This window comes from Branchiostoma belcheri, unplaced genomic scaffold (assembly GCF_001625305.1).
Source record: "Branchiostoma belcheri isolate BF01 breed outbred unplaced genomic scaffold, Haploidv18h27 scaffold15, whole genome shotgun sequence".
NCBI classification, from domain to species: domain Eukaryota; kingdom Metazoa; phylum Chordata; class Leptocardii; order Amphioxiformes; family Branchiostomatidae; genus Branchiostoma; species Branchiostoma belcheri.
In genome coordinates, this window is record NW_017802935.1 from 4,093,854 (window position 1) to 4,112,933 (window position 19,080).

The 19,080-nt window shown below is 42.4% G+C and overlaps 1 protein-coding gene across 4 annotated transcripts; it reads left to right on the top strand.

The window, feature by feature from the left end:
* The first annotated feature begins 857 nt into the window (after positions 1-857).
* On the top strand, positions 858-16,172 carry LOC109465418 (protein Wnt-9a-like). Of its 4 annotated transcripts, none has more exons than XM_019762675.1 (6): positions 858-1,199; positions 1,379-1,629; positions 2,995-3,033; positions 4,787-5,058; positions 14,018-14,511; positions 14,623-16,172. In XM_019762675.1, exons 1-5 carry the CDS (start codon positions 1,120-1,122, stop codon positions 14,495-14,497), a joined length of 1,122 nt encoding a protein of 373 aa, XP_019618234.1. In that variant the 5' UTR covers positions 858-1,119; the 3' UTR covers positions 14,498-14,511; positions 14,623-16,172. The 4 variants fall into 4 exon arrangements, with proteins under 4 accessions (XP_019618234.1, XP_019618236.1, XP_019618235.1 ...); XM_019762676.1 differs by having other exon boundaries at positions 863-1,199; positions 14,033-14,511; XM_019762677.1 differs by lacking the exon at positions 2,995-3,033 and having other exon boundaries at positions 859-1,199.
* Positions 16,173-19,080: the final 2,908 nt, after the last annotated feature.

Consider the following 19,080-nt stretch of genomic DNA (forward strand, 5'->3'; position numbering starts at 1 on the left):
GTGGCGTGACCTTGTGTGGGGTAAGGTCAATGTTCTGTCAGTCACGTATTTTAACAGTCCTAAACAGGCAATCTTGTGCTTCAGAGTTTGTCAGAACTACAAGTGCGTTAAGAGGAATGTTTTACTGAAGTTTTGGTGGGGTGGGTTTTTAGCAGGTGGTCGGGACATACTAACTTGTGGAACACCTGATACCTGAGACACCTGCGAACTTTGGCCCGAAGTTTAGGGCTGATATTCCGTGCTTTTGGAACGTGTCTTTTGTAGGAACAGACGTCGTTTTAGGCTCGCGTAAGGTCGCCGTCCAGGAATGTCCATCCTTTTCTAAATCACGGGAAAAACCAGTCACAATAAACACCGCGGCCATGCCCGGCTCGCCTTTGAGGCGGGTGTTGTGGGTATCTGGGTGGCCGGGACGGACGGGCCTATAACAGTAGCCGGCACAGAAGGCACGCCGGTCCGCTTGACAAGCCAAGCGGCAGGCAGGCAGGCAGTTCTACAGGTAGTGTGTCTACTGAAGTGATGTTATCAACGTCCGGAGCTACCATGTCGTAAGGGGGGGAGGGGGTACTCGTGATTACACACGTCCCTGTTTCTGGGAAATATGTCCGGAATGCCCCCAACCTGAATCATCGCCAATATTAGCGATGATCGATCGAAGTGGGCGGAGTTTAAAGGTGAAACGTAGTATCGTGTGACGATGACGTTTGGTTTTTTTTCTTCCTTTTTCGGTGGTGCGATTCTTTCTGGTTCTTTCGTCGTCGGGCATAATTTTTGGTGTGTGCTTTGTTTGGGCGGGGTGGATTATAAATTTGCTCAGTGACGGGGGTCGTGCAATTTTGGGTCGGCACAGGTAGAGGCATGCCCGGTATGCGGTCCCTGACCACACCGCCGCTGGCAGAGCGGCACGGGGTGATTTCTGTTTTTTTGGGTGGGGGTGGGGGGATCAAAAACCGCCCACTGGAAACTTTCAGCCAATGAGATGTGCTGTCGGCGGGCAGAGCCAGGTGACACCGTGTATAATTAATTACTCAGTCGTCATGCCGTGTGCGCCCGAAGATAAGAGGGACTCGAGCCCGCTGCGTGATTACGAAATATGTGCAAGGTCGGACTGACAAAATCATGTCGCCTGCTAGTTGCTTACTTGGAGTACTTCTGCTGTGGGACCTGATACCCCGCCCGGACGCCCTATCGTACTTCGGGTGAGTGTCCCCTCGGCGCCTCCTCGCGTCCCGTCCCGCTCGTGTCGTCCAGAGCGCCCGGCACGACCGTCGGGCCCCGTGCTCAGCCCGTAAGAAACCGTGTAAACCCCGGCTGCGGCTCCGTTTACAATGTATACACATAAATCCGCGATTTTTCATTCATTCGTCCTCCGTTACAGATTAACCGGGAGGGAGCCTCTGATGGTGCTACCGCTCGGGGTGGACGACATCAACGCTCTGCCGCCCGTCAAGATCTGCGAGAGCTTCAAACTGAAGAGGAAACAGCGGCGGATGTGTAAGCGGGACGCCGGGGTGGCTGAGACCCTGGTGGAGGCCATGCACATGTCTGCCCGGGAGTGTCAGCACCAGTTTCACAACGAGCGCTGGAACTGTACCCTGGGCAAGACACGACTCAACATGCTGAAGAGAGGTAAGTCAGTCGCGTCAACACTACACTACAAACAACGCAACAACAGCATGAGTCGTTCCCCTCGTATCGTCGGCATCTATGATTTATGTGGACCGGCTCGCGACCACGCTGACTGGGGCTCGCCGCTGTGTTGATGGTTCGTTAGTGGTTGGCCATCGCCCGGCCGGCTCGAATGTCTCCCGCTGATCAAGTATATACAGTACCGCCGGGCCGTGTTATACACCTGTAGCCTTCCCCGGGACCTCCCGGTAAACATACTGTAACGTCCCGGCTGGTTTAGTAGCGGGTGTTGGATTGCCCTGTACTGTTAAATCGCCGTCTGACTCGACTGTTGCCGTTCAACATGTAACGACAGACGTCAGTGTAGTGTAGTTACCATGTGTACCAATGGCACCTCTCACTAACGTTTATACAGGGAGACTCACGGAAAAATGGTGGCGACACCTGCCGTGTAAAAACGTTGCCTAGTTGTTGTGAAACTTCTAAGCGTGTTCTCTGGCTTGGTACGTCCACTAGAACACGTGCCATGTAGAACACTGGGTATACAAAATGCTCATCAAAAAGTACTTACAGGAATCATAAGCTGGCAGTGTGGCAACTTTTCATCGATTTTATGTTGTTGTTTCAATCCCTGTTGTCATACAAGATAGCCCCTTGCGATCGCTATGCTTGGTAGGCATTTTTTCTCGGTCAACAAATCCCCGCCTACACAGTGGAATTATTTTTAAGGGGCAAAGACTAGCCTGTATTGTGTTTTTCGGGACTGACAGCTACAATCTAACAATAGACTGTGACTTCAACTTTAGCCTTGGGTTCAAACTAATCATAAGTCATTATGGATTATCCAAAAAATTGCATCACCTTGTTACAACAGCAGTGTCTGTGAAAATGTAGAAATGTTAAAATTGCTTTACTTTCTAGACATGTTTGTTGTCGGTAGCAGAGTAGTGCTACTGAATGGAAACTATAGTTCGCTGGTTGCGTTGTGCACCACTACACACCAGAAAAATCGTTCAAGTTCGTCCAAAGTGCTTGCACTGTAAAGTCTGATGTTGTTCCACGCTGAAGCTCTATTTATTTTCCTTGCATCTCAGGGCTGTATTCACCGTGCTTGCTTTTGGCGGTGACGCTTTCATGTGCAAATAGTTACGTGGCCTGGCAGATCTTTTAAGCGCCTTGCGTGTTTTCTAACATCATCCTCTTGTATCGTTCACGGTTCTATATTCTAAAGCACGCTACACATTTTCTTTAGAACGCTTTGGGCTCAAAATTACGCCACACTAATTGCACTGGAGCAACAGATGTTTAGCAACACCTTTTGGAAAAGAAATCATTTTAAAATTTAAAACTTGTTCTGATTTCTAGATGTCGCTGAGGGGCGAAAACGTTCACGCGACAGAAACCGTGAGTTTCGTCTCTTCTTTCTTGTTCTGCACGCTTGTTTCTTTTTTGTGAAAACTTGTAATTGCTCTAAATTACTGTCCCAAAAGGGCTATGTGGTCTGAGTGAAAGCAGAAACTAGACCGGCCCGAGAAACCAAATCGCGATGTAGGCTCCTTTTGATCAGTATTCGGAGTTGAAAGATGGGGAGTAAAATGAAGGGTCGCCGCTTTTGTTTCCCCTTGTTTCCCCACAGTTGTCAGAGCATGTGTTCGGCGGAAAAAAACGTCCTACGAAACACTCGATGCTAAGAAAACAGCGGATAATAGGCGGGATTTGGTGGATGTTATGTACCTATCTCCTTTTAATCCCCGCACCGCCGGACTAACCGTAACACCTCGGCGGTTCTCCCAACACCGCTTTTTACCCCTTTTTTTCAAGTGCAGTGACTTGTCACAATCTGTTGATTACCAAGTAGTGGTCTATACAGACCCGGCACAGCCTATTGTGACTACAATTGCTGTCCAAACAATGGAGTCTCGGGCTTTTTAGCGCCCAGACCAAGCGGAAAACGATGTTTATTCGATCCCCTTTAAGGCCCCCCTCCCCTCCTATGTAATGTATATTTGTGTCCCGTTAAAACCGTCCTGAACAAGTGATGATAAGCAAGCGATAAACTCGTTATCACAACCGTGTTAATAACTGCGGTTATATCTTTGTAAGTGATTTACCGGTATATCACTTGCGCTTGCAGTATGTATAAATGCCCTGTTCTCAATTTTTTTTCGTACGTCTGTTTGGCCTACAGGAAGATGTGGGCTCTGTAATTGTTACACAGTAGCGAATAAGATAAATAAGATATGTACAATGTAAATATATGAAGTATACATTCCTACTAAATGCGTACGAACAACATGCATGTTGCGGCTGCATTTGCTACTAGTATATCGTATTTTCGCAATTTTCACGTGTGTCTCGGAAGTATAACCTGTTATGCTGTATCCTCTATAACGATATGATAGAAAGAAAGTGTTGTCTGGATCTCTACTAAAATGTGGCTAGCTGCATTTGCTTTTCCGTATTCTAGTATACGTATTTTCCTACGTAATGTAGGTATAACCTGTTATGTTAATCCTGTATATCAGAAAGTGTTTTCTAGGTTTCTACTAAATGCGTAGAACTTTGCATGTTGCGACTGCATTTGCTATTCCGTATTTTAGTATACGTATTTTTTTTACGTAATGTGCGTTTAGGTATAACCTGTTACGTTCGTCCTGTATATCTACAGTGTTGAAAGAGAGTGTTTTATGGGGTCCTAGCAAATGCGTTGAACTTGCATGGTGCGGCTGCTTTTGCTATTCCGTATTTTAGTATACGTATTTTTTTTTTACTTATGCTCGTATAAACTGTTATGTTAGTCCAGTATATCTACAAAGAAAAGAAAGGAGGGGCGAAAGAGAGTGTTTTCGTATGTTGCGGCTGCATTTGTTATTCCGTATTTTAGTCATTTTACTTATGTGCGTTTAGGTATCACCTGTTATGTTCGTCCTGTATTGAAAGAAGGTGTTTTGTGGGTTTTCAGGGTTCAAGGAGACGGCCTTTCTGTATGCCATATCGTCCTCGGGGCTGACCCTACTAGAGTAGTATGCATGTTGCGGCTGCATTTGTTATTCCCTATTCCGTATTATTTTTTTTACCTAAGTACGTTTAGGTATAACCTGTTATGTTCATCCTGTATATCTACAGTGTTAAAAGAGGGTGTTTTGTGGGTTTTCAGGGTTCAAGGAGACGGCCTTTCTGTACGCTATCTCGTCCTCGGGGCTGACCCACGCGCTCGGGCGGGCGTGCTCGAGCGGCAAGCTGGAGCGCTGCACGTGCGACGAGAGCTTCAACGACATCGACAACCGCGAGACGTGGCTGTGGGGAGGGTGCGGGGATAACCTGAAATACTCTCGGAAATTCGCGCGGCAGTTCCTCAGCATGAACAAGGCTGAGGAGCAGGACTTGCGAGCGGCCGTGGACAGGCATAACACCAACCTGGGCATCCGAGTGAGTACCATAGTAGTACTGTAATACCTCTCTCCTCTAACGTGTTAGTACCATAGTAGTACAACCTCTATTCTCGAACGTGTTAGTACCATAGTAGTACAACCTCTATTCTCGAACGTGTGGGCACGGAAAGGTACTCTCCAAGCAGAGGTTTGGGGCTATTTTTGGCGTGTTTTAGGGGTTTCTTTTTTTGCACTGGAATTTTTGGTTGGGTTGGGTTGAAAAAAAATCCAGTGCAAAGAAATAAAACCCGATAAACAGCCTAAAAACACGCCAAAAATAACCAAAAACCCAAACCTCTGTTTAGCTAGAGAGTAACGAAAAGTGTCGTTCTATCATTGTCCCCTTTGTACACTCCTATAACAAATATAATGACTACAGGACAAAATGCGAATACATGTATCTTGCTATCATCCTGATGTTATCAAACATCTATTAATAAATACACCTTTTCCTATGACGCAGAATAGTTTAGCGATATCAGCAATATCAATATTTGCAAGTTAATATTAGTTTTAAGGTCATACGAGCAATGCATTTTTTTAAAACTAACATAGCATCCATGCACTACTACACATATGGTATGTTCTTACATGAACAAAACGTAAGGTAGGACTGGGTCTTAAACAGGGGTGCCAGAGTGTACAGTGCAATTTTACGGAATACAGTGCAATTTACTAGTATACAGTGCAATTTTACGGAATACAGTGCAATTTTACGGAATACAGTGCAATACTAGTATACAGTGCAATTTTACGGAATACAGTGCAATTTTACCAGTAAAATTTCACTGTATAATACTACGATTGCACTATATTCCGTACAATTGCACTGTATACTAGTAAATTGCACTGTACACTCTGGCACCCCTGTTAAAGTCAAAATCAAGATACGACAACGTGTGGAAAGGATAGTAATCGTAGAATCTGGCAAATAGAACTATTTACTCTCCCTATTTGGGTCCGTATCCCCTGTATTGAGATCCGCGCGTTTCTTGTAACATGAGGCGGATGGATAGGAAGTGATTTACCCAGACTAGGAAATCTCTCCGCGCGAGACTTGGCAAACGAGAGTGATGACAAGTCGGCCAGATAATGAACAGGTGCTCCTTCCTCCGGGGTTAGGTAAGGTCCTAATCCGGGTTTGTGTGAAAACCACTTCTCCCTAAAGAAAATAAAAAAGAAGCCCGCCTGGAAATAAGAATTAAACGGTTTAAGAAATGTTGAGTGAGAAGGGGTGGGGTCTATATGACTCTTTCTTGGAAAATCCGGTCATGGTTTGGGTTCTTTTTTATTCCAAAAAAGGAAGATTATAAACGTGACGTTTTCTCCTTATTTTGCACGATTACTCTTATAGTTATTTTGCTTCCAGTCCTGGAAATAAAATTAAAGGGTTTAAGAAATGTTGAGTGAGAAGGGGTGGGGCCTACATGAATCTTTCTTGGACAAAACGGGAATGGTTTGAGTTTGTTTCTTTATTCCATAAAGGAAATATGTATATACATTTCAAAGTTTATTGCAAATTCTTGCCCTCAGGCTAATTGCAAGTACATGTATCATGAAAATAAGGATGGACAACGGATAACAATACTACTCTAACTTCTAAACACTAAATTCTAACTTATTGGGTTTGGCTTTTTTCCGAGACAGTGGAGGACGAATGATCCCACTTTTTCTATAACGTGTGGGTTTTGTGATGTTAAGAAGAGAGCAGTTCACATTTTGTAATTTTCACTGTAATTTTGATTTATGTAGATTGTAGAAAGTATGTCAGTATTTGGCCTGTGTTATTTGTGTGTGGTACTGGTTGATCCGGCTCCCAGCCATGATACCTATCACACATCACCCTGCATGACTGACCACTCAACAATCTCACCCAAGGAAGAAAAAATTCTCAGCCTCGACTCTCCCTTTTTCTGATTAGCCTATCGGTTCTTAAAGTCTTTTACACATATCTGCACAAGACAATTAAGGGTAAATCCTCCCCTTTCCCCTTGAAATGGTTTAATTTTGGGGGTGAGATTAGGCTGGTATGCCCGGGTTGTGTGGAGTCGGGTCGGTTCCCCTCGAGGAGAGACGGCCGGGGCTTTTCAGAGAGAAGCGAAAATATTTTTCCAGTGGAGGAGGAGTGAATAAGTGTAGTCAGGTGTAGCAAACAGAAAAACATGGGAAAAGTAGCCGTTTGGCTTAGGTTTCGGGCGAGTCTTTTGTGGCGGTGGCGGCTGAAGGGCCGTGCCGTTTGCGTAGCTGCCGTGCGGGGATAATGCCGGGGTGAAGAGGCTGAGACCCGCTGAATACGCCGTGTTGTCGGTAATTGTATTAAGACAGCAGGTAATCCTACCCTCCCAGTCACCAATTGGAATTGTTGCCCGGTCGACATGACAACGAACCAATTTTTTGTCAGACGATTTGACAGAGAGAGAGAGAGGGGCAAATTGGGAACTCAGCCGCTGGAACCTCCATTGTGTCCTCTTAAATGAGATCCACGAATCTAGTCGCTTTCAAACTTTCCTAGGTGTAACTAGTGACTCATACAGATAAAAAAGAACAAATCCTCACTAGAGATGAAGTAGCTAGTGTGAAAACGCGTTTAACTATAGTCTCTGGGAGTGTCCTTGGTTCTATGTGTCCGTCGCCCATCTAGAAGTTGGTCCTGTACATCTTGCATGCATGCTTGCCCCGTGCCATCGCCCTTGGGGGCCAAACTCTCAAATTTCCCCCCGGAAAAATTCCGAACACTCTTGTTGTATCCTCAACGAAATTTCATCAGTTGTGGGAACCAATGTCAAATTCTCTCTACAAACTTTCATCATAAGTCATAATTGATGTTTAAGTTGTAAAAAGTGTCTAGTGGGGCATGTAGCTGTGAAAGAATTTACAGGTGGTCGTATCTTTCAAGAAAACAATATTTTTCAAAGAATTGCCAAAATGAAACGGACACACTGAAATTTACAAGAGAGCCCAGTCAACAAGAAAATATGTTATTCAAAGCACTTGATTAATTCTTATTCTATAAAGCAGTCCTTTCAACATAGATATTAAAAATAAAAAAATCTGTATGTTTCACAAAGAAGCGATTTAAAGTATTGACAAAGGCACATGTGTCGGCATCATCTTCTAAAGCTTTCAACTTGACGTTTAGCGCATGTAAGACAACATCGCTTTTTTTAAAGATAGATATCGGAAGGAATATAATAGGGTTAACTGTAGGGAAAGGAGAGTTATTTGTGGTTCAGGAGCTTTCTGTGTGTTCAACGTAGTGGAAGATATGCTCTAGGGCATAGAAAGAAAAAGCCTTATTTTTCTTCTTTTTTGGCTGTACAGAACTTGGAAATTTAAGATTTTGACAAGTGGGTATATTCATAATTCCAAGATGAACAGAATAAAAGAAAGACTGGCTAGGAGAAAGAGAGCCTGGAATGAAAAACGAGCGAGGCAGTGGTGGTTGAAAGAGGAGAAAGCTAATGTTCTTGTTTATAATCTCGTTGTAAGAGTGTTGAAGAGTTGTGCCTTTGTCGGTAAGACGAGAGGTGTACACGAACCGACAACAAGCCGCGCAAAACGAACACAAATAACGGACAACTGTCAACAGTCGGGTCCAACCCTCAACATAGCTTTTTTGTACCCTTTTCTGTACGGGCCAAGGGTCAGCGGGAGTATATACTCTCTAGAGTGACAGAACGTGGTGCTTTTTACGTCAATGTGGGAACAACGAACAGCTAGTGCATTTTAGTACAGTAACGGATATTTTGTCAGGTCATAGCCACAGTCGTTTTAGATGTATAACATTTATACAGCAATATAGACCTTGGTAAGCAGCATCACTGTCAAAAAGTGTCATCAAAAACAAAGAAAATATACCACTTTTAAGTATTCTATTAATATTTTTATGAATTAACAAATGTTGTGATGATACTCTTGGACAAAACTGTTGCGTCATCCATTGTTGCATACTACACATGTTCAAGCTTTTAACATTTTTTTCACTACCAAAAACGAGGGACGTGGCCGTTGTTAGGTTACTGTATGCACGATTGATACGAATGTAATGGAAACATGTAGGAATGGGGGAGGGGGGCTAATCATCGATCTTTGAGCCTCACGCCTCGGTTAACATTTAACCACCCTGCTATTTTCGTACGTTGTTTTTATAACTTGGTACATAGTGACAGTACACAGGTATTTTCCACCAAACACCTAACACACAAAATATCGATTTTTTTCCAGTAAAGAAATGGAAAAAATGTGTAGACTGTCTCCCGCAAACCTGAGAAAGATTGTAACTCCCTACTATATACTCTCTTTATATGCACCAGAAAACTTAAAAGCAAAAGTTGAAGATGCTATGTTGTATAATATTCAGATATCTAAGCAACATTATCCGCATATAAAACCACATAATGAACAACATTTCTTTGCTTATCTACCAAGAGATTGCTCACCACAATAAACTGTTGCTAACGTATTTTGTAGACTCGTAAAACCAGGTATGAAGAGTGATATATCATGTACTATCGGCCGCCCAAAATAAGAGAACAAACAGACGTCCTTATCATTGATTAATTGCGGCATACTTCAGCGGCCCGGATAGCGTCGTTTATCATGGAGAAACATAATTTGACCCGGTTGAACAGTCGTCCGATTATCGTACTGTTGTCGTCCTGTTTGTAGGAACAACCGATATACTATAACATTTCGACATACTAAAGAGTGACTTTAGATAGGCTCAATGGCATGCCAAAAACTGGGGTTTTTGGGGGGTCTTCAGGGTCTTAGGTTTTATGTAATATTTTCTGATTGCATATAGACAACATAGCCAGCCTGGTTGAATTACCCCCGCTTTTTAGAACTGGGCTAATCCGAAAACAGCCGAAGACCACCAAACCCCTAGTTCTATAAGCCTGCTACGGAGGCTAGACTATAGAGTAGAATCTCAAAAACTAGCTATGTAGCTAGAAAATAGCAACACATACTAGAAAGTTCGTCCCCCTATTCAAATCTTGATACATGTCGTAACGTCTTTTACCTTCAATGTAACACGTGTAGTGTGCGTATGTAAATTATCTTCTGTTCTATATGAACATGGTGTCAGCGGTGGGATAGTCCGGTATTTACAGTACTGGTTACACTTTTGTATCTTAATACTAGAATGTTGATAAGCCTTTCGTTTCTACAATCATACCCCAACAAGACACACCCAAGACTACATGTATATAATCTATGAACCAAAAGAACGACTGATTTAGACGATTTAACAACAAAACTGTGATCTAAAAGATCGAGTAGAGCAACGTATGCTAAAACATAAACGGGCCCGCGTCATCACTTCGTCTCACAGACGAGTTAATGTCTGTTTGGAGGGATTTCCTGACTTTGAGACGACTATGTCACTCCTCACACGGTGCGTGTTGAAGGCGGAAACCCAACCCTAAATCGCCACAACTCCTTAACGAGTCATCACACCTCACGTCTTTAAGAAAAGGTCAAGACTAAATTGATCTTAAACCACTCTCCATCTCCAAACGTCTGGCTACAACAAATGACTCACAACATCTTATTTTTTAAGATATCTACAATTATTTTTAAAGACATCCATCACTTCAAGAATAACTATCAACATGAGTTTTCATAAAGTTTTATGTATCTATGTATACAATACACCCAGCTTTGTCTATCGTATATAGCCTCTACCAGGCTTCAGAAGCGGTTGGAAAGAGTAGAAATTAGCCAAATAGACGCATAACATGCCAGGGACCTGGGCAGCAAAGGGAGTACGTTTGCCGCCTGCAAATGTACTATAACTCGTATACGTAGTTTAACTTTAAGGCATCAATGAATTAAGCTATTCAAGTCATGTAAGGAAGCAATAGCTAGTCGCGTTTGTTGTACTTTTTGGCATATTTTTGGTATAGCTTCTTGCTTGGAAACGTAGTATTTTAGTCACCATATCTACACCAACAAAACACGTCTAAAACGAATTTCAGATGTCCATGTATTGATGGTAAGGGTCATGGCATCACCAGACATGGCAATTGTCGGTTTTAGTGGAGAAATAATCCCACGATTTCTTCCTGAAAACTCTGACGACAAGTTACCGAGATACCATCATCTTATCTTAAGCTGTGTGATTAAGGTGGTGGTCTCGTCTTGCCATATCTGCCACTAAGATACGAAGAAGACAACAATAAACAAGCAAACAAACAAACAAACAAACAAGAAAACAAGTGCAGCATGCTGTACCAAAGATACACACAAGCAATTTCATTCTAAATTAGTAATGAACGATCAGCTGTCATTTTTCTTTGACCATCATCTGAGCGAATATTGTGTTTCGTGGGGCCGTGTGGCGTAGCGGCAGATTGCTCGACTCGGAACCAAGAGGTCCCGGGTTCGAGTCTTGACATGCCACCGATCTTGTCACACACCCTTGGGAAAGGCACTTTACACGACTTTCCTCACTTCCTCGAAAATGAGTATTGTATTGTCCCTGTGTTCGTGGCAGCATTAATATAAGTTAAAAAACTTGAGTGTGTCTCCACCACGTCTTGTGACTACATGTTGGAATAAAAAAAAACACGCTAAAATAAGCCGAAGCCTAAATTTCTGCTCGAAGAGTAAGATTTCACGTTTCCGACCCTGTCCGAGGTGACGAATCCATCTCCATTATGTCTCATCACGTCACATTTACAGACCGCACCACGCCTTATCACCCGGGCTGTTCCGGTCTTTGTTTCTGCACTATCACCAGGCGGATGTGGGTGGGGTGGGGAGGGGTTTATCGACTCATGCCCGCGAGACATAAGGCAAAAACTGGGGTCTGCATGCCCTTTTCGTAAGGCGTAATCAGGCATTTTTAGTCTTCGTAATCCGTAGGCATCCTCCCCAAAAATCAACGTAATAGTACATTAGCCACAAAGCGTAAAGTCGTAATCAGCTCTGACACTTCATTCGTAACCGGCGACGAAAATTTTGCGTAATTCCTAATCACTACCCCCCATGCAGACCCTCAAGAAAAGCAACCAATAACAGATCAATCAAACCCAGCGACTCTACCTGTCACTTCAGACACCTGCTTCTGTGATCCTCACCTCAGAACAAAGACTATCAAGTTGTGATGTGGTTTAGATAAGTTAAGGGAAAATGAAGATGTCTTCAATCTTATCTCAATAAGGGTTAACGCTTCCGTTTTGGATCTTACTCTCAGATTGTATCAAAGAACTTTCGGAATCAGACAGTTTTCTAGAAGTAGTCTGGCCACATCGTCGGCCTTTAGTTTGGTGTTGAACATATCTATATATGTGTATGATAGAAATTTGGATCGTGTTCGGACAAAGAACATATTGATACTAGTTTCACAAATACATGTAGTGATACCATTGTAGAATTTAGTGCACTGACTATGAATTAAAGCTTAGTACAACAGTAGTATGAAACTATGAACAACTTCAGATCTCTCTAATGAAATTTGATACCTAGACATGATATTTAATATCTGATAGAATAGTCATTTTTACCTATTGTCTGTAAAGAATAAGTTCAGAAATTTGACGGAATATCTAAAGAAAAAACCAAACGACATTTTGCATATGCCACCTTACTTTCGCAAATAGACTAACATCTATGCGAGGATCGTAAGGATTGTTCGGGGCTAATTTACGAAGATTTTTAAGCACGCTGAACTTGTTTGAGGTTCTCACTCCCGCAGGCCTCGAAATTAAGTTTTCTTCCTATTGTCCCAGCACTGTTCCAAAAATAGATTTCAATTGTCAAGAAGTAAGGATGAACTGTCCCAACCTGTTTTTTTGTATTGTATTGTATGACTTCAACTTGAAGTCAATTTTATTTTGCTTATGTTCACTCCCACCCGCACTATAATTGCAGTGCGGACAGGAAATTTGGGGGGACTTTTCCGGATCCAAAAGCCGGGACGTGTGCCTGATAAATTACAAAAGAAGGGCTGACATTCTAATGTTGATTATTTTTCTATTGTCCCAAAGTGTATTTTTAGTTGTCCTATCCTAAATTTTAGTGGTCAGTGGCCATTGGACCACCTTTAATTTCGAGCCCTGCTCTCAGTTGCCAATTACGAGCTCGGCAGGTTTGTGTTTCTTTAAGATGTGTGTTGGGTCTTTCAGCAAGTTCTTAAGGATTCTTCGGCTTGCCAAATAATTAGCATACTTACATCATCAAGGGACCGCAAGTGTTGGGAACCTGTGCTAATTGTTCAGGTGGAAATACCTCGGAATGACTGAATAAATGAGTGAGTGGACAGAAAGATGGATGTACCACCAAATTCCTTTTTGTCTCGTTCCCACATTCTGTTGGTTCACCTGTTGGTTCTGACAATGTGTAGCGTTGCTCAAGTCTTCGGTATGACCCGGCCGGGGTTTTGATCCCCTCTAAAGCTATATTACTGCTTTCTCTGCTTAGTACTGCATGGTAGTTGAACACACAGTGACCTGTTGTAGTGCTTGCATAACTGTGTGGCCCAAGGGCTATGAAAACGGAGATGTGCGCCACCTTATACACCTATGGGAAGGATTTTAAGCCTTAAAAGCAGTTTATAAATATGCGTGATGCAGATGTGCGTACACGTCCATGTAATTGTCAATAACATGAAGAATTCGTTAGATAGAATACTTTTAGTTTGTTCACGAAAATCCTACGTTGAGCACCTTTGACTGTTGGTTCCAGTACTAACACTTCCTACTTAATGCTCATGTAAATGTTAATAACATGACGATTTCCTTAGATATATTTTCAGTTTAGTCACCTACATTGAGCACCTTTGACTGTTGGATTCAGTACTAACCCTTCCTACTTAATGCTCATATAAATGTTAATAACATGACGATTTCTTTAGATACATTTTCAGTTTGGTCACCGAAATCCTACAACTGTTGGTCCCAGCACTAACACTTCCTACTCACCTCCTAACAAAGTATATTTATTTAAAGAAGTCTGTTACATATCAGGTGGTGCGGTCCCGGGTGAAGACGACGTGTAAGTGCCACGGCGTGTCGGGGTCCTGCAGCGTGCAGACCTGCTGGAGACAGCTCGCCCCCTTCCACGAGATCGGCGACGTCTTGAAGAACAAGTACGAGAAGGCCATGAAGGTGGTGAGCATGACCAACGGGGCCGGGGAGCGAGCGCAGCTCATGAACGAGCCCGTCGGTAACGAGGCGCCCAAGGGCCCGAAGAACAACGACATGGTCTTCGTCGACGATTCCCCGAGCTACTGCAAAAAGGGGAAATATTCGTACGGGACGAGGGGGCGGATCTGCGACAAGGAGAAGAACTGTGACAGCATCTGTTGTGGAAGGGGACACAACACGCAGAGTCTGATAATCAAGAGACCATGCCAGTGCCAGGTCAAGTGGTGTTGTTACGTCGAGTGCAAAGAATGCAACACAAGAGAAGAAATATACATGTGTAAATAACGCTTCTAATAATAATTCGCCTAGCCTGGGTACCATCCTACTTGTATGCCGGGGCTCCCATACTCGCTTCCCTAAGGGATGCGAGTGTGGGAGCCCCGGCATACAAGTAGGATGGTACCCAGGCTATAATTCGCCCACAGTTCCTATATCTAAGTTTCTTTTCGTGAAGCTTATGTATTATTGTCACTTGTTTCTTGTACATATACTTTTCAAACAGAATGTGTTGTATACATATTCCAGAACGGTTAAAGATGAGAGTAATAGTGTAGAAAAAATGTTGTTTTTGAATGTTTGGCTTCCAGAAAGGAAGGTGTTGAAGACGTATTTATTTATCAGGAGGAAAATTGTGTTGTGTAAATGTGGAACGTTCTGTTACTGTCAAGAGGAAGATTCTTTTTACAATGGAGTATCATTAAAAAAGCATTGGCTAAAACAGATTTTAAAAACGTGCAAATATGAAGCATAGAAAGTTGGAATAGCGTAGCACTATGGGTTTTTTTGTTGAGTTTACCTATACCCGAACAATAGTTGCGTCTAACTTGTATACTTTCTTGGTATAACTTGCCGCCATACTGAAATAGCTATGCTCTGTCGCTTTATTCAACTGAATTCTGTAAAAAAAAATCTTGAGTTGCATACTAAAACAATTTTGTAAAAATGTATAGCATGCATTCGTTGTGGCAAAGGATTGGTTTTGGATATATTAAGAAAAAGAATTGAAGAAATGGAAGATTTGAATTATCATTTTAACGATTTTGTACATAATTGTGTCATATCCCTGTGGGGCAGCCATTTTGGGATGACTATTATGGGATGGCAACGTTGTGCGCAGGCGCAAACATTTGCGTCTGCGCACTGGGTAGTTAAGCAAATTTCTTACAGAAAAAGATTAGAAGACACGATCGAGCCTTCTATTGGTTTGGGATATGATTTTAGCATATAGATGAGCACTTACAAGCGTTTATCTTCACAAACGTGTTAACAACAGCAGTAGATCACCATGTACATAAATTTGTTTAGTTATCGTAGCCAGTAATGTGGTGATGGGACGTCAGTCAATGCGAAACGGTCAGTAACAACTAAATTATCTCGCCTGTATGACCTTATGTTGATTCGTTTACAGACTTATTAATTCTTACCCCCCACAATGCTTTCAAACTGCCTTCCTGTTTCTGGACCAAAGAAAACGTTTTTACCCGTTTTGTCAATCCAAAAGGCAGAGGGACATTAGTTTTCCTTACTTATAGCAAGATGGCACATTGGCATTACTGTGAAGCTATCGTAAGCAACATTTGCAAGCATATATATTTCATAAAATAATTTAAAAAAATCAATGGTCACAAAATGGTATTGCTCGTGGGCAAGCCTTTGGAGTGTATGCATTTTAGGTAAGGCGGTGGGTTCTAAAAAAGATAAATACGAAGGGATAAAATGGACTAAAAAGAGACAAAAACATTCCAAGCCCTTTCTGTCCTTGGAAATGGAAATAGCCCTTACAGTTGGCTTGACATTGATCAGTGCACAAAGAGGGCACCCCCCCCGAAGAGTACTATTGATAGGCGTGCAATTCTTTTAAAGAATCTGTATTTTTTCCTCTGTTGCTGTTTTAATTTATTTCGTGGCTGAGTCTGAGCATTATTTTCTTGGTGAGAGGGACCGCATTTTCTAAGATGAACTGGAGAATGTAATAAATGCATTCCTTCTCTTTTTATACCACTGCAATTGGTCTGGATTTATTTTATGTTATACATCACGGTGTGAAGTGAGAAATGCATACTAGTACACACACATACTAGTAGGCACACACACACGGACACACACACACACATACATACATACATACATACATACACACATACATACATACACACATACATACATACATACATATATACTGTGATTTGCATACAGACGCGCAATACATACATCCGTTCACAGATAGCTTAGATGAGAGAAATTCACAAACTCCCATCCATTTCTTTATCACATACAAGATTTAAGCGGCCTTTATGTAAATCTATCACAATGCTAGCTAGAACAAAAAAGTCTTAGGGATCAAGTCTTAGGGATCTATATCTAGCGTCAAAACTCTACTATCAAATCAACATCTACATATTGTATACCCATTGCAAATATGTATTTTTTTTTCTAATCATTGCAAAGTGAACCTGGTCTTAACATCGTATATCGATGATTTTCGGTTCAATATAATGTCACATCAATTCCCCTCGCTTAAGTGCACAGACACATTCGATCCCAAAATTATCAGATACATTATACATTATACATAATTGCATGGTACATAATTAATTGTCATAAATCTCTAAGAGTTCAACAAAAAACTGTTTACAGCAGTCTTGAACTTAGTCATATTGGGACTGTCAGGGAAGACCGAGGCTGGTAAGGAGTTCCACAGCCTGCTAGTCCTTGGTACATATGAGGACATGTGAAGCTGAGTGTTGGATTTTGGAACTTTTATTGGGAGACAAAAGAAGGAAAATATGTAACACTGTTTTGCAGCTTGTCCACAACTATGGATGCTGTTTTGTAACTTCTGTAACAAAATAGTTCAGTTGTAACGCAAGGATTCTCTCAAATCCATCTCCGGTGTGCCTATGACGACGTCCGTCGAAAAAGGGCGGGCTTTTTCCTCATGACGTCATCATCAGACGACAGTGATGAAAAAAGGGGACATTGTAGGCGCTTTCTTGGGGGAAATTTCCCTATTTTGTAAGTTATGTAACAAAGTAGCTCTGTAATGCTAGGATTCGATTCTTTCACATATTTGCGCCGTTCATTGCAAAAAGACGGACTTTTTCCTCATGACGTCATCATCAGACGACAATGATGAAAAAAAGGAGGACATTGTAGGAAATTTTCTTGTGGGAAAATTCCCACGGTTTGGGCGTAGAGATCCCGGGAGGCACGAGACACACTAAGTCCCTGCACGATGTGCTGATTTCGATCGATAGTATGGCACAAAGTACACAAAATAAACAACAGGTCTTTGATAAGGCTGTATTGTTGCCGTGACATGCCAGACCCCAGAGAGCAATCCATCAACCAGCCCAGTTTTGACAGCGAGCATTTGTACTATGTGGACATCAAAACAGCCGAGGGAACAGAAAATACAATTTGTGTATATATAACACACGGAAATGGTCTTCGCGCCCGTAGTCTGAACTATAGACAGAGGGTGAAGCGTTCGTGAAGTTTCGGTAATGTTCGTCAAACTTCGCGACAACTTAGGTGGCCATCTGAGAAGAGTACTAGATTTAGCTATGTTATAAAAAATAAAGTCCTCAACCGCATCAACCAATCACAGTAACCATTATCTATTGACGTATTTTTTTATATCCAACAATTTCAACAATCCAATCAGATTTCGATCAAGAAAACACTAGCTGTCAAACTACCGGATTGACCGGTATTACCTTATCTATATTCCACCGTCAGGAGTTTTTCTTTCTCCAGAGGTAGCGACGGGGAATGGCGGGAATGCGGCCGGGACAATCACGCAAGCACGCGTGGAGACTAGCCTCCTTCGCAGACTTGTAGGGGCGGCGTTATGTTTTTTTTCGGTGAGCGACGCGAGTTATGCCGCGGAGGGACGAATTTGCAGCGGAGAGAAGGTTTCGCGCTCCAACAAATCTCTTTTGAAGGCTGGCTTAATCGCAAGTCCTTTTGGTTGTCGACTGCAAGCAGACTTGTTGGAGCGCGAAACCTTCTCTCCCTCCACGGTATAACTCGCGTCGCTCACCGAAAAAATAACGCCGCGCCCTACAAGTCTGCGAAGGAGGCTAGCGTAGAGACGACCCCGTGGAAAACACGGAGAGACGGGGGGAACAAAGGAACGGGAACCACACATGATGAAGCGATATTAGCACCAGAAAATCCGCCGGCAGACCATTGTCTGTAGATATGTGGGAAATGCGGGGAGCGTTTTCTAGATCTAGGCGTAAAATGAGGAAGTGAGGTGGTTGGCCAAATGGGTGGGGAGGGGGGCGTTCTTCGCTCTGTCGCTTTTTTTCTAAAGACAGGTAATCATTTAGGAAGTCAGCCTTCCTAACTTAACCACTATCTACACCAGGTGTTTTGTTTAAGGTGAAGTTTGGGGAAGTGCGCCTTGTGGTTAGGACCTCCCTTAAGCGTTGGCATCTTCCAACGACTGTGTAAGAATCGTTCACAATTTACCACTAGGTGGTCTGAAAAATCAGTCGATTACTAAACAATATAAATTGCTGTATGGGACAAAGGCATAATTGTATAAATGTTTTGTGAGATCGCAATCGTAATACAACTATGTTTTAGATCATGACCTATAACGTTAATAAAAGTTTAATACTGAAAAGTTTTGAATTAGACAAAACACGATTAGATACATTTGGTAAGAAATCTACCACCAATTTCAACGCAGTCCTACTATGTAACAAGTATGCAGTTGATGAAATGAGTTCGTAACGTCGTCAAATGACAAGTATACTAGGAATTCATAAACTAGATTCTACACTGTCTCTGTAGAATTCTCAGTGCTGATACCTACCATTGTGAACGATACTATGGTCTTCACATGTCACAAATCA

Coding starts and splice junctions, on each gene's coding strand:
- LOC109465418 (XM_019762675.1), top strand. CDS start 1,120: ATGTCGCCTGCTAGTTGCTTACTTGGAGTACTTCTGCTGTGGGACCTG. Junction 1,630..2,994: donor ACTCAACATGCTGAAGAGAG/GTAAGTCAGTCG, acceptor TCTGATTTCTAG/ATGTCGCTGAGGGGCGAAAA. Junction 3,034..4,786: donor ACGTTCACGCGACAGAAACC/GTGAGTTTCGTC, acceptor GTGGGTTTTCAG/GGTTCAAGGAGACGGCCTTT.